The sequence below is a fragment of the Marmota marmota genome, unplaced genomic scaffold, assembly GCF_001458135.2.
Source record: "Marmota marmota marmota unplaced genomic scaffold, marMar, whole genome shotgun sequence".
Lineage (NCBI taxonomy): Eukaryota > Metazoa > Chordata > Mammalia > Rodentia > Sciuridae > Marmota > Marmota marmota.
In genome coordinates this window covers 24,513,505-24,527,737 of record NW_026000068.1, presented here as the reverse complement: position 1 = coordinate 24,527,737, position 14,233 = coordinate 24,513,505, and the positions used below count along the sequence as shown (strand labels likewise).

At 37.5% G+C, this 14,233-nt stretch overlaps 1 protein-coding gene across 5 annotated transcripts in view; it reads right to left on the bottom strand.

The window, feature by feature from the left end:
* Positions 1-14,233, bottom strand: part of Ak5 (adenylate kinase 5) — a 251,263-nt gene that overhangs the window by 184,728 nt on the left and 52,302 nt on the right. For all 5 annotated transcript variants that reach the window (XM_015490534.2, XM_048814101.1, XM_048814098.1 and 2 more), the window contains exon 6: positions 12,433-12,624. In XM_015490534.2, coding sequence (XP_015346020.1) covers positions 12,433-12,624 — 192 coding nt within the window. The remainder of the gene's footprint in view (positions 1-12,432; positions 12,625-14,233) is intronic.

The window sequence follows — 14,233 nt, the reverse complement described above, 5'->3', positions numbered from 1 at the left end:
AAAAAAAAAAAAAAAAAAAAAAAAGAAAGAAAGACAGACTAACAGAGGCCAGAGGCCAATCAACTTATGTAACTAGGAACTCTCCAGCAGGATAGACCCAATAAGGCAAATGTACCTGTAACCAATTAAATATTTTCTTGCTTTACTTCCATGTTTGCCCTATAAGAAGCATTCCCTTTAGGATTCCTCACTGGAACTCCCAAACTGTTTCCAGTTGGAGTTCTCCAATTCATCACTCACTGTTTGCTCAAGAATACTCAGTAATGTCTTGCAGGTCACATTAGTGTGGCATTCTCAGTATATTTTCTGACTGCTTTGAGAAGGGGGTTTAACTTGGATAAGACACAAGTTCTGGCTCAGTCCTTGGTTCTTGACTGTGAGATAGGACCCACGTCAAGCATCAGCTCCCTTACTTACTGGCTATGGTGGGACCTTCTGCATGCTCTTGAAACTCTTTGAATCTCTGTTTCTTCATTAACCTTCAAGGAATTCTGTGAGAATTAGGTATAATAAAGTGAGTAAAGACCCTTGCATAGGAAAGGTGCTTTTTGAAAAGTAGCCATTGTTGTCTTATTATTAGATATACTCTCTATTTTAACTGTTTTTGGTAGAATTATTTGTGCAAGTGTTTCACTAGGTCTTTTTTAAACAGAAAAATAAGGACATTTTTCTTTTAAACCTTCCAGTGGTTATTATGGGTTACCTCACTCAACATTTATTCTAGCTTCTTTTGCTTTTGCTTTCTTCTATGTCAGAAGCTGCAAAGTTAAATACAGATGTCCTTAACTTATGATGGGGTTACATTCTGATAAACCCATAAATTGAAAATATGTCAAATAAATTTAATATAGTCAGTCCTCTAAATCTACGATTTTAAGTCCACATATTCAACCAACCATGGATTGGAAAAAAATTATACCTGTACTGAACATGTATAGACCTTCATTTTGCCATTGTTCCCTAAAAAATATAGTACAACTACTATTTACATAGTATTTACATTGTATTAGTATTATAAGTAATACTGAGGGTGACTTGAAGTGTACTGTAGGGTGTCTGTAGGTTATAAGCAAATACTGTGCCACTTTATGCGAGGGACTTGAGCATCTACAGATTTGGTATCCTTAGGGGTCTGTCACCAGGATGATTGTATACTAACCTACTTAATACCATGGCTTAGCTACACAACATACTGTAGAGCAGGTTATTTACCCTCAAGTTCATGTGACTGACTGGGATCTGTGGCTGAGTGCCACTGTCCAGCATCACAAGAGGGTGTTATGCCACATATGGGTAGTCAGGAAAAGATCAAAATGCTAGACTGGAGATGCTATTTTTTTTTGAAGACATATCACTTTTCATACCATCATAAAATGAAAAACAAATGAAATCATATTATTGTAATTTGAGGACCATCAATATTCCATGTTGTACCTTCTCTTAAAGGCTAGGGAGAACATTTCACCCTATTCCTACTGATAAGACTAAAGTGTGAGTCCGTGAGGGAGGAAGAGGGAGAGAGCTTTTGCTTTCCTTATGAAGGGTAATAGGTGTGGCTAATTATCCCTTTGTCTAAACATCTTTGTCTTATATGGAAGGTGGGCTTGATGATGACAGCAGCAACAGCTATTTTGTCACAATGAGAAAACATCAAAGATGGTAGAACAAAAAGGTAGGAGTTGGGATCCTTGATTATGCCATTTAGTCATGGAATCAGTCCTGGATTATCTGTCCTTAAGCTTATTTTGACACAAATGAAATAAACCTATTTGAACCATAACTGTTCAGTTATTCTCTGACTTGTACTGAAACACATCACAACAAATATAAGCCTTTTATTTCTGGTGATAATTAATTACTCGGTAGTACTTTAATGGAATATGTCTTCACAGTTATAAGATATATAGGCCTGTCATGAAAATGAATGGTTCCAGACAATGTTTGACTTAGTTCATTAATTTTTTCAGCCAATGAATCATTCTGAAACAATCATTTATGGAAAGAATAATTCGGGATTCAGTTAACTCTGCTGTTAGTAATGTCACTTTATAGTACTTTACCATGTCAGACTCCCTGCCCCTTTAGCCCTGGTTTTGCTTTCTGTAGTTTCAGTGACCCACAGTGAACCACAACTCAATAATATAAAATGGAAAGTTCCAGGCAGAAGCAATTCATAAGTTTCAAAGCATGCCCTTCTTTTTTTTTCAATATTTTTTTTAGTTGTAGTTGGACACAATACCTTTATTTATTTATTTTTTGATTTATGTTTATGCGGTGATGAGGATTGAACCCAGTGCCTTGCACATGCTAGCTGAGTGCTCTACCACTGAGCCACAACCGAAGCCCCATCAAAGCATGACCTGAAAAGTGTGATGAGAGTTCACATTATTCTACTCCTCCCTACCTGGGACACAAGCTGCCCTTTGTCTGTCATATCCATACTACCTGTCCTGAAGTCACTTGGTGGCCATCTCCAGTATCACACTACTGTAATACCACACAGCTGCTGCTCAAGTAATCTTCATTTTACTTAGTAATGGCCCTAAAGAACAAGAATAGTGACTCTAGCAATTTTATTACAGCATATTGCTATACTTGTCTATTTTTTAAATTAGTTTTTGCTGTTAATCTCTTTGCGGGGAAGTACCAAAAATTGAACTCAGGGGCATTTGACCACTGAGCCATATCCCTACCCCTATTTTGTATTTTATTTAGAGACAGGATCCCACTAAGTTGCTTAGCGCTTTGCTTTTGCTGAGGCTGGCTTTGAACTCGCAATCCTCCTGCCTCAGCCTCCTGAGCTGGGGGGATTATAGGCATGTGCCACCATGACTGGCCTGTTAACCTATTACTGTACCTAATTTATTTATTTATTTTTCCTAATTTATAAATTAGACCCTATCCTGGGTATGTACATATGGAAAAAAAAACAGTATACATAGGGTTTGGTGCTATCCAGGGTTTCAGGAATCCACTGGGGTCTAGCCATGCATCCTCTGCAGATGAGGGGGACTACAGTATATTACTTTTCATTTCCTATCCCCTTTCCTTTCAGTTCTACTGTGAACACTATCCAGATGGGAAATCCAAGTGGTTAAATTGATAAAATTTACATTATACCTTGTATGCAGGTGATTAACAAGTGCTGTTTTTCCTTAGAGCACTATCTCAGTTACTGCCACATTTGTGGTGGGCTCTAGATGGTTGTGGCTCCTACCCTACTGAGAAGTAAAACCTTGTCACCATTGCAATTCAGCCCCTTCTGGATGCTTCCTCTAAGCATTGTTTACACACAGCTACCACCTTAATATTCCTAGTTATGTCAGTCCTTTGCTTAGAGGTTTTAGAGCTGGCTTCTGCCCATGGAGCAACCTTACTACTCAGCCTAGCTCTTCAGCACCTTCCCAGTGGGTCCCAGGGTACTTGTCCCTCTCCATTCTAATTATCATGGCATGCTGAAGGTTTACTAGACAGGAAAATACAAGAAAAGAATATGAAGAGACAATGCCTTAAGAAACAATAGCTAACAATTCTGAGTGCTTCTGATGTGCCTGGTACTGTTCCAAATGCTTCACTGTAGTTCATTATTTGCACCATAATGCCTTTCTTCTCTGTTTCTGGGTTCCACCCCTTTCCTGCCTCTCAAGGGCAATGTTTCCAGGAGAGCCTTCCCTCATCTTTCCTGGAGTGATGCTCCCCTGCCCTGATTCTTGGGGCCCGTTCCTCCTCTGTGTGGTACACACGCCCTTTCCTGTGCTGTTGAAATTGTTTATCCACATCGTCTGTGCACCTACAGTACAAGATTCATGAAGGCAGGATGTGGCTCTGCCTCATCCCTGTGTTCCCTATAGGGACCAAGTAGGGAAAGCTTGATTGGCATGTCAACAGATGGTTGTTGAATGAAAGAAGGACCACTGCTGTCTGATGAAAAGGACACCATGAGCACACAGGCCTTCAATAAAATTGAATGAATGACTAAGAAAGGACCATCATAATGGGAAGATGAGCTAAGTACTCGACTGAAGAATTGAGAAGGACATTGTTTTTCCTGCTGCAGAATTGGAGTCAGGTCTTACAGCAGGCTAGTAGAACTGAGTGGGTAAGAAAAAGAGATAGCATTACACAGATAAATAGAAATACAAGGCTCAATGATTGGTATTTGCGGTAAAACTTCCTTGCTTGTTATGTGGGCCCAGATTAATCAATTTTATGAATTATCTTAATTATTTTTCATCTATTATCTAGTAAAAATGACTTTTTAAAAAAAGGCCTCTCAATGTAATTTAGCAATAGAATTAATTTTCTCATTTATTCTTTTCTGAAAAGATGAAATCAAGAGATTACAGCTGAACAGAGATGCATATCAGGGAATAAATGCCTGGGGAAGCATTGAGGAAGAGTTTCTCTCCAAGATCCAGTGCCCTGTGCTAGTCCTGTGCTAAGGAGCGGGAAACACAGGGGTGGGTTACAGGTGTCGCCTCTGGATCAGGAGCCTCACTGCTCTTGGTGCAATCTTGGGCAAACTACCCTTGCATGTGCTTTAGCCTCCTCCTTTAGAAAATGCAGATGATGCTAATGCCTGCCTTATGGAGGTTTGGTGCAAAATAATGAGCTACGGTGAAGCATTTGGAACAGTACCAGGCACATCCTAAGCACTCAGAATTGTTAGCTATTGTTTCTTAAGGTATTATCTATTCATATTCTTTTCTTGTATTTTCCTGACTAGGGAACCTTAAATGCCCATTCTTTTGTCTTCTCTTTCAGGGGGAGGTTCACTTAATTTACAGTGGCATCTCTCTTTAAAGATATTGGTCAATTTCAATTCATTTAGCTTTAAACATGAAAAAAAATTAGTAAGATAATCTTGCCAAAAATATTACTAAGATTTATTAAGAAAAATATCTAGTAGGATAATTTCACCAAAAATCTTTTCTTACTCATGTTTCCAATAAGGCTCACTATAACATTTTATAGTTAATAAAGACCTAATTTTACGAGTCTGGAATGTTCATTGACACTATTGCTAGCTATTGTTCTGATTATGGTGTTTCCTGAAGAACCAACCAGCTGAATATTTGGTGGGGGGCGGGTATGTGTGTTTTCCTGTCAGAATCTATAGCGTTGAATGAGAGTTTAAAGGAAGCTGTCAGTAGGACTTGACATTCAGCTACCAGCTATATACCGATCTTTTTTTTATTATTAAAAAAAAACTTATAAAGATCAGCTGTTATCAAAGCCAGTTCCATAGAAATACATAAGCCTTAACTAATGTACTATTCTTACCTAGACCTGTCAATATCAGGTCTTGGCCCTGGGATTTTCTTTTTTTTTTTTCTTTTCTTTTCTTTTTTTTTGTGGTACTAAGGGTTGGATCTAGGAGGCTTTATCACTGAGCTACATCTCTAACCCTTTGTTTTTTATTTTGAGACAGGGTCATGCTAAGTTGCTCAAGCTGGCTTAGAACTTGTAATCCTCCTACCTCAGCCTCCCCAGTTGCTGGAAGATTACCGGCATGTGCCACTGTGTGAGGCAAAACTGGAATTTTCTTAACACGAATCTTCCTAATGTGTTCATTTGAATATTACTTGTTTTGGTCTAGATGATTTATTTCACAGTTATCATGTGAGGGCTTTGCCTCATACTTCAGATAATTAAGAGGCTGATCAAGAGACTTTTTGGACTTGATTTCATGAGTGTCTGTAGTAAGAAAATGAACAGAAAAACATTCTCCATCCTTCCAGGGCAGGGAGCGTGTTCATTCTTCAAGCTCTCCTCACCGTGCCTGTATCACACACCACAAGAACACTGTGCTTGTTGGCACGCCAGCTCTTACCCTCAGAGCTGACAACAGGGGTGCGTCCATTTCCCATTTCAATTTCCAACTTCGAAAGGAGATGCATTCACTGAGTCATCTGGTTTGCTCTCTGCCTGCTGAGTGTGAATATGACTGATACTGAGCGAGCTTTGGGAACGGAAAAGTTGTGAGTCAGGGCGTTTGCTGGTTTCTGAGACAGAACGCCAGAATGAGCTATAAATATATTATCTGCTTGTTCTGTTTCAATGCTGTTTAGGAACTAGCACGATGTGCTCCCCAGGACTGTGGTTGTTACTTTGCTGTATGTGGGTTGGCACTGGGTGTGCAAAGGGCTTTATTTCTCAGTGCTTTTATTTTCCTTTTTATGTAAAAGATCAGAAAATAAAACTGGCATCATAGTATTTCAGTTTCTAGAGCCCACAATAATGACAGTTTATGAAAGTTATCAGATTTGCTTTTCAATTTACTTCTGGAGTATTTAAAACTAGGAATAAAATGTAAATAAGTGAATTAAAGGGTTGCACCAAGCAATGCACAGAGCTGTTACCCTCCTGAAGTGAACAATAATACTTTTCTGAGGGCAACATCCTCTCCCCAGCTCTGCACACTGTAGGATTTGATAAATGCCTGTTGCCTGGACAAGGCAGTTCCTTAACAATCTGCTGTTTACTCAAGGTTCTATCAGTATTGGGTTTCATGCCAGAAAGTACTGTTTACTTAATTTAAAAATATTATGGGCAACTGGAAAACAATCGAGAGGGCCAGATCTAGGTGCACATGTACACCACCATCATCCAAGTATCTTCCAGAATACCTCCATAGTCTATCCTTTATCAAGCTTTGAAGACTTCTCTTTGACTCTTTTCTTAGTTACTAAGTCCAATGAATAGGGATTAGTGGGGACCTTTGATTACATTACAGTAGATGTTTAAACAAGATAGGAAAGTGGTACTGCTTAAAGGGAACAGCTTCACTATGTTAGCTGCACACTGAAAATTCACCAACCTCTTACCTATTGAGAATCACCAACAAAAATTTCCTTCTAGTAATTTTAGGAGGATGGGTTTTTTTGGGCAAGCTGTTACCAAGTTTCTTTGCCTTTCTTAAATTTAGATTGCTCCTGAGGCTGAGGCAGGAGGATTTGAGGATAGCCTCAGCAACTTAGTGAGGCCTTAAGCAACTTATAAACACTCTGTCTCAAAATTTTAAAAAATAAAATAAAAATAAAAAGGGTTGGGGATGTAGCTCAGTGTTAAAGCGCCCCAGGGTTGTTCAATCCTCAGTACCAAAAGAAAATAAAAAATTTAGATAGCTCCTAAAGGTTTATGCAATTTCGATTTATTCCTTCCTAAGCTTTCTTTTTTCCTTCCTTTCTTTGTTTTTCTGTGTATCAATACTCCTGGAGGTGGTGATGACTAACCATTGGCTGTGCACTGGGAGTTTCAGAATGAGTGTACTTGTGTTTTAGATATTAGTGTGGATTCCTATGACACTTGAAGTTAATTAACAAATAATTATTCAGCAGTTCTGTCTATATTAATTTACTATTCTTGCTTATTTTTCTTTTGGTAGGAGTGGCTGATGGGATGTGACTTAGTTTCAGTGGTAAGTTTAAAATTTTAAGGAAGTGATATGGGGCAAATTAAAAAATTGTCCTGCCAGTGGGGTTTTCTGGGACTCAGGGTGGATGTCTAAAGAATAAATGCAGGAGGTTTTCACAAGAGTGTGTCTTCTATGTTGTGGATCCCAAGCACCAATGCTAGTTTGTAATGAAATGTTCCCCAATCCTCAGCAAAATGAGAAAAAATAAGTTAGATGTTAGTAGTTTTTGTAACAGCCAAACATTTGTTTAGAAACTGGAGAAATACCATTCCTCAATCTTTTTGTGTTAGAAATATCCCTTTTAAACAACAGCAAGAGTAAGTGGTTCTTTTCTTCTAATGCCTTCGCTTTGTGAAACTAAAAAATCCAAGTTCATCCTAGCCCCATTAAAAAAAAAAATATTTTCTCTGATCTAGTAAATACTGAAATTAGGGAGTATAGGGCCCTGCTACAGCTCGGGTTTACTTCGGCAGAAAAATTGGTGTTGGTGAATAAGAAACAACCTTGATTTTGATATTTTTCAGCCCATACCTTTCCTGCCTGAAGAGCTGCAGCTGGTAAACGTGGCTATGAGTTAGTCAGCCTCTCTGTACATCCTGTGACTACAGCTTCCTTCTCATTTTAAGTATACTTCTCTGCTTCCTCCTACAAAAAGTCCTGAAGGAAAATGACCATTTGCTTACTTCACAGTCTGAAGTTAACTGTGGCTGTTCACTAACTATCACCCACGTTTAAGAAGCATTTGTTCAATGTACACAACTGTGCAGCCATTTCCCTGCAGAGTGGCCTGTTTTTCCAGTTTAATGGAACATTCAATGGTGTAAAGCTTTGAATATATTTTGAAAAATAGCAGATTCATTACATCTTGTCCTATCATTTTCCAAGCATTTAAAAAGACTCCTTTTTCAAAAAATAAACAAAACTGCATTTATTTTCAAAAGAATGCTTCAAGCTTACAAAGCCTTGGGCTGGGGATTATGGCTCCCTGTTACCTAAAAAGCGTGAGGCCCCGAGTTTGATCCTTAGCACCGCAAAAACAAAACAACAACAACAAAAACAGAAGACCCACCCAAGCATGACTAAAAGAAAGACAAATTTTGTTTTAAAAAGTTTTTAAGGGGTGGGGTTGTGGCTCAGTGGCAGAGTGTGTGGGTTCAATCCTCAGTACCACATAAAAATAAATAAACAAAATAAAGATATTGTGTCTGTGTATAACTAAAAAAAATTTAAAAACGCTTTTAAAAATAAAGATAAAAAATCACATTTAAAAAATAGACATTTTTATTGCGGCTTTAAAGAATTTCTACTAAAGGGAAATTATTATTCAAGAATTTTGTAATTTTATAAAATTCAAGTCCCCCAAAATGTCATGAGGCACAGCTCACTTGGTAACGCTAAGTAGGCAACTTTCCTTGTTTCAGTAATACTCAAATTCCCATGAATAACATCTGACCAACTCACCACATCCTTATCTTTAATTATTAACATAAAACCATAAAAGATACGAGAAGAAATTTTATCCAATACGATGATAAGTTAAAAACAACACATAAACATGTCAGAGAAGATTCTATGCAGAATTCCCTAATACAGAAGCTTTATGATTTCATGTTATTTAAATTCATGCTCTATACAGAACATAATAATAGAAATGAAGAGATCCATGTGACGGGAATCATGACAACAAGATATAGTAGTCAGTCAACAGCACGTTTTTCCTGGCTGTTATTATTAGATTTTTCTCTCAGTCAAAGGGATATTTTTAACACACATACAAAAATTAGGAAAAATATTTCTAAAAAATAAGAAGTTAATTCTTTAGTCAAATCCATCAACAAGTGCCCAATCAATGATGAAGTAAAAAAGAAAAAAAGAATGAATTGACTGATATCTGTTGCAATTAAACTACATTATTCAGACACAGTCATCATATAGCTTGATTGCATCAGCATATAGAAGTTCAATAAAACACTGGATCAATTTTAAAACTGATTAACAAACACTTTTAAAGAAAAGTAAATTTGGCATGAAGTTTTTACAGCCTAAATTATGAATGTTAGATTTATTCAATAATCTATCTATGAGAGAAAAGGCAACAGAGTTCCCTCAAAGAGTACAAAATTGTCAATGGTAATTATAGTTTCCAGAAGATGAGCATGAGAAAGGGAAGGAACTGAGAGGAAGAAATGCAAAAACTATAAAATAATATTAATTAACAAATTACCCTTACAATGTTTCAAACATCATTCTAAGCACTGGACATCCATTACTCCTTGAAATCACATGAGCATAGGTTTGGTGGTTGTGTCCATTTTACAGAGAAGATAAGCAACCTGCAGGAGGCCACACAGGTGGCAGGTGGTACAGCTGGAATCTGAGGCTGCATGGTGCATCTCAGGCAGTGTCTGCACTGCCACCCATTATCACATTACATGCATTCTCTCATTTGACCTCCACAGCATTGCCATGTTGGTAACATCCTCTACAATTTACAGCAAGTTTAGCACCTTGTGGGCATCGTGAAATTATTAAATGGCAGTGGAGTTGAGATTGCAATTGAGAGGGTTGAGACTCCAAAGCCCTAGGAAGTCGAGTACCAAAATGAAATTTCTCAGCTGGATTAAGGACAGACATGGTCCCTGTGGTTCTTAAAAGGCTTCTTTGGAGATAAATGATTCCTCTTATTCTGAGTGGGGAAAGTTTATTCTACTCACTACAGTGACTTCTGGTCCCTAACACAGTGCATGACATATGTGAGGAAACCATGCTCGTTCTCACACTCAATAATCACTCTCACCTAATAACTCCACAATCATCACACTGGATAATCCATCATTTAGTATCTCTTTTCCCACTGACTATAAGCCAAGTTCACTTTTGGAGGGGTTACTATGTGTTAGGCAGGTACTACTCCAGGTGCTCAGAATATGTCAGTGAATAAAGCAAAGATCCTTACCCCTTATTTATTTAGCTTTGCCTACCTAGCATCTAACAGAGTATCTTGGTTCTCAATTAACATTTACTAAATGAATAAATGAATCACTAGGAGCAGCAGGCAGAAGCAAAGGCAGGCAGTGGAGAGACCACAGGGAAAAGGATATATTTGGGTTTAATCTATTAACTTGCAGATTTTTTATTAAAATATTAACATTCATGTGATTCACAGGATGACTATTTTTATATTTAACTCATTTTTAAAAGCAGAAGATCTATCAAATGCACTTCAATTTCGAAAGCGAACTATGATCTGAGTTCTGAAAGAGAACAAGTGTTTCAGGATGCAGTACCTGCTTCTTTGTCAGCCTGTTTTTCAAATTATATTCCCCAGAGCCTAGCCTGTATTCACTGCTTTCCAAAAGGTGACTTTCCAAGGCAAGTCTTCTCCCGGTAATTAGAGGTGTTTATCTTAAAGCTCATTTGGTTTCAGCAGTGAGGTTACAGGCTGTCATCCACATTGTTATTGACTCCCTCAATTAGAGGCAATGGCATTTCACCTCCATGCAAAATATTAGTGAATTAACAATCCCCACTCTGCATTCATTTGGGAAATCTGCTCTGCTTGTGATGACGAATGTGACAAGCAGGGAGTAATCAGAAACACTCTGGTAATACCTTCAAGCCTTGCAAACATCAATTAAAACTCTGGCTTTTCAGACTGCAGTTGGGGTTTGATCTACAGGGTAAATTTCTTTTTTTCATGATACAATGCAGAAGTCAGTGCTGGTAATTGGTGAGAAAACACACACATACACAACAACCCCCAACCAAAAATAGCCACAGAAATGTTTTCCTTGATTTTCCTAAATCTTTCCTATTACTCAATTTTTATTATTACTCTGTTTTAAACCAAAAAATGAACTCTGGCATTGTGAATAATTTTCAGATCAAATTTACAACTCTCTGACATGACAACTTTGACTCAAAGAGCAAAATGTAATGAATATTTTGAGACTGCAAAAAGATCATTATTCAAATGTCATGACTGTCTCTTTCAGGTCTAAGGGCATCCTAGTCTAATGAAGAAAGTTTTAACCCAGGAGTTGTAAGGTTACAGCGGCTCTGTGGATGGGCGTCAGTTGATTTACTTAAATGTGGAAAATGTCTGTGTATTTTATTGGGATACACATGCATTGGTTTCACAGAATTCTCTATGGGGGCTTGTGACCCCCCCACCCCCCGGCAAGGGTCTTTGTTCTGGTGGGAAGAGGTCAGGGCTGAGAGGAGGGTTCTTCTCTCATGGAACTGCTGTGGTTTTGTGGTTTCCTATACAGAACTTCCTTCAGATGGCTTACAATCTTGTTTGTTTCCCTGTGATTTAATACTGGAAACTGATATTTCGGGAAATCATCAATTGAGCTAAGCCTTTTATTTCTAAAAACTGAATTAACTAATGATTCAGTGTCGTCTTTCCTTGGCACACGGAATACCATTAACTAGAAAACAAACTAAACATTTAGGAAAACATTGATTTCTGTATTATATCTGTTAATATTTGCATTTGATAAATGAGCAGAAAGATTAATGACTCCCATTTTAATATATTATCACTTTTTATGACAAGTCAAACCCTCAGAAAATTTTTTTCTCAATTCAGAATCTCATTTCTTTAGGTAGCACAATAAACAAAACTTACAATCCAAATATACTCTAAAACTATGCCAACTGTTGTTTATAAATCTTACCATTTTGTGACATTTTCAAAGACAAAAGATTTAAGAAGTTGAGCAAGAATTGCTTAAAACAACCCCCAATAATCATTTAAAAACACTCTTTTACTCAGGGACTACAGAATTGTAGACGAGGTTAGAATTTATCACCTTTCACAAACTGACTTTTTAAAAAATCATTGTGTCTTAATAAGGCAAACAGGTAAAAATGATTGATTTTCTTGATTGGTTTTACACTTCACCAAAAACCACTTTTAAGAGCAAAAGGGATTTCTATATGAGAACATAGGATAATCAGAAATCTGACAGGTCATTCTTTTGTGGATACTAAGAGCAGAACTAACTTACTGTCATGATGAGCCCCTTCTCCTGGAAGTATTTAACCAATGGAGCTGCGTTCTGCTTGAAATTCATTAGTCTTCTTTGGGTAGCTTTGAGATTGTCGTCTGGACGCCCCTGTTGTTCTGCACGCTTCAGTAATCTTTCCTTGAGCCTCTGGTTGGCACAAGCCAGGAAAACCACCAGGTCAGGGGTGCAGATCTGTGGAGAGCATTGGACAAGCAGAGAGGCATTCAGTATCCCACCAACACGTGCATGGGCCTGGCATTCATTTCCCTTGGCCTTGTGGCTGCCATGTATTTGGCCCTCTAGTTTTTACCAGCATATCTCCTGGGCTGCCACTCTACACATACCAGGGGCAGCTATTCCGATCATAGTCCATGTAAATGGCATCCCCCACCCACCTGGCTATATGCAGTTGTCCTACAGAATTTATGGAACACTTTTTAGTCTATGCTCATATAAATTTCCAGCTTAGAATTAAGAATAATATAGGACAAACTTTGTCAAAAGTATGTGCAATCTGATTTTAGAGGAGAAATGACTTTTGGGCCACAATGTTGTCTACAGCTACTATTTCTATTTCCTACCATTTTAAAATTATCTACTGTATGCCAAGCCCAATGCCAAACCATTTCTTTATAATACTATAAACTTTGCAGCAATTTATAAAAATAACATTATCTCCATTTTATAGATGAGCAAACTGAACCTCAGAGAAACTAAGAACCTGTCTGAGATCACATGGTCAATAAAGTAAAAGTTGGTATTTGAACTATGTCTGCTTGGTCCAAGGCCTCCCTGTTCCTTCTACTAACACAAAGCAGCAAATGGCCCAAAGCCCTTCATGAATTCCTGAAAATACCAATTTTAACTAAATTAAACTAGTTTGAATTTAAAAGATAATATGACCAGATGAAGTAAATACAGTTTGTTATTGAGTATGAGACAAGGCAAAAAGCAGTCTTGCATAGTTGTTTGAAGCAATATTCTCCAATTTTTTTCTAAAATAGTTATCTTTATTTATGACACATTTAATGTTATACCAAATTTAGCTACTGCCAAATCAAAGAACTTCTTTTTTTTAAAACTCAATATGTCTTTTACAAAAATTTTAAATGCATCTTCACAGTAATAAACTTTTTGAGCATATACCCCAATGAACATGTACTTATTAATTTATAAATTATGCATGTAGATCTGATATGTGTCCATTACCATACTAACATAAGATCACATTATAAATACATTCAAAAACAAAATTTTTAAAGAATGAGATACACTCCTCTTGAGTGTATGAGATACACTCCTCTTGGGGGGACTGGGGATTGAACCCAGGGGTACTTTACCATTGAACCATACCTCCAGCTCTTTTTATTTTTTAATTTGGACAGGGTCTCCCTAAATTGCTGAGGGTCTTGTTAAGTTGCTGAGGCTGGCCTGAACCTGTGATCTTCCTGCCTCAGCCTCCCAAGTCACTGGGATTGCAGGTGTGTGCCACTGTACCCAGTCAATCATCAGAATTTTAAAGATTTTTTCACACACCACAATATTTTACTTTGTGCACTGTGGAGACCACTTGTCTCCAGAAGCTGGGAGATATGGATTCCAGTTTTTGACCCAAAACTCCTTAATAGCCAAGTAATGGGCATATGGCTTAAACTTGCTAAGATTTTGTGTTCTCTCATTTGTCAATAGAGAGGTATGAAATCTACATCCCTGAGTGATTATGAAGTTAAATAATTCACACAAAATAAATTCAACAAATTTCAGCCTTGTTTAGACTTTTTTTTTTTTTTTTTTTTGTTTT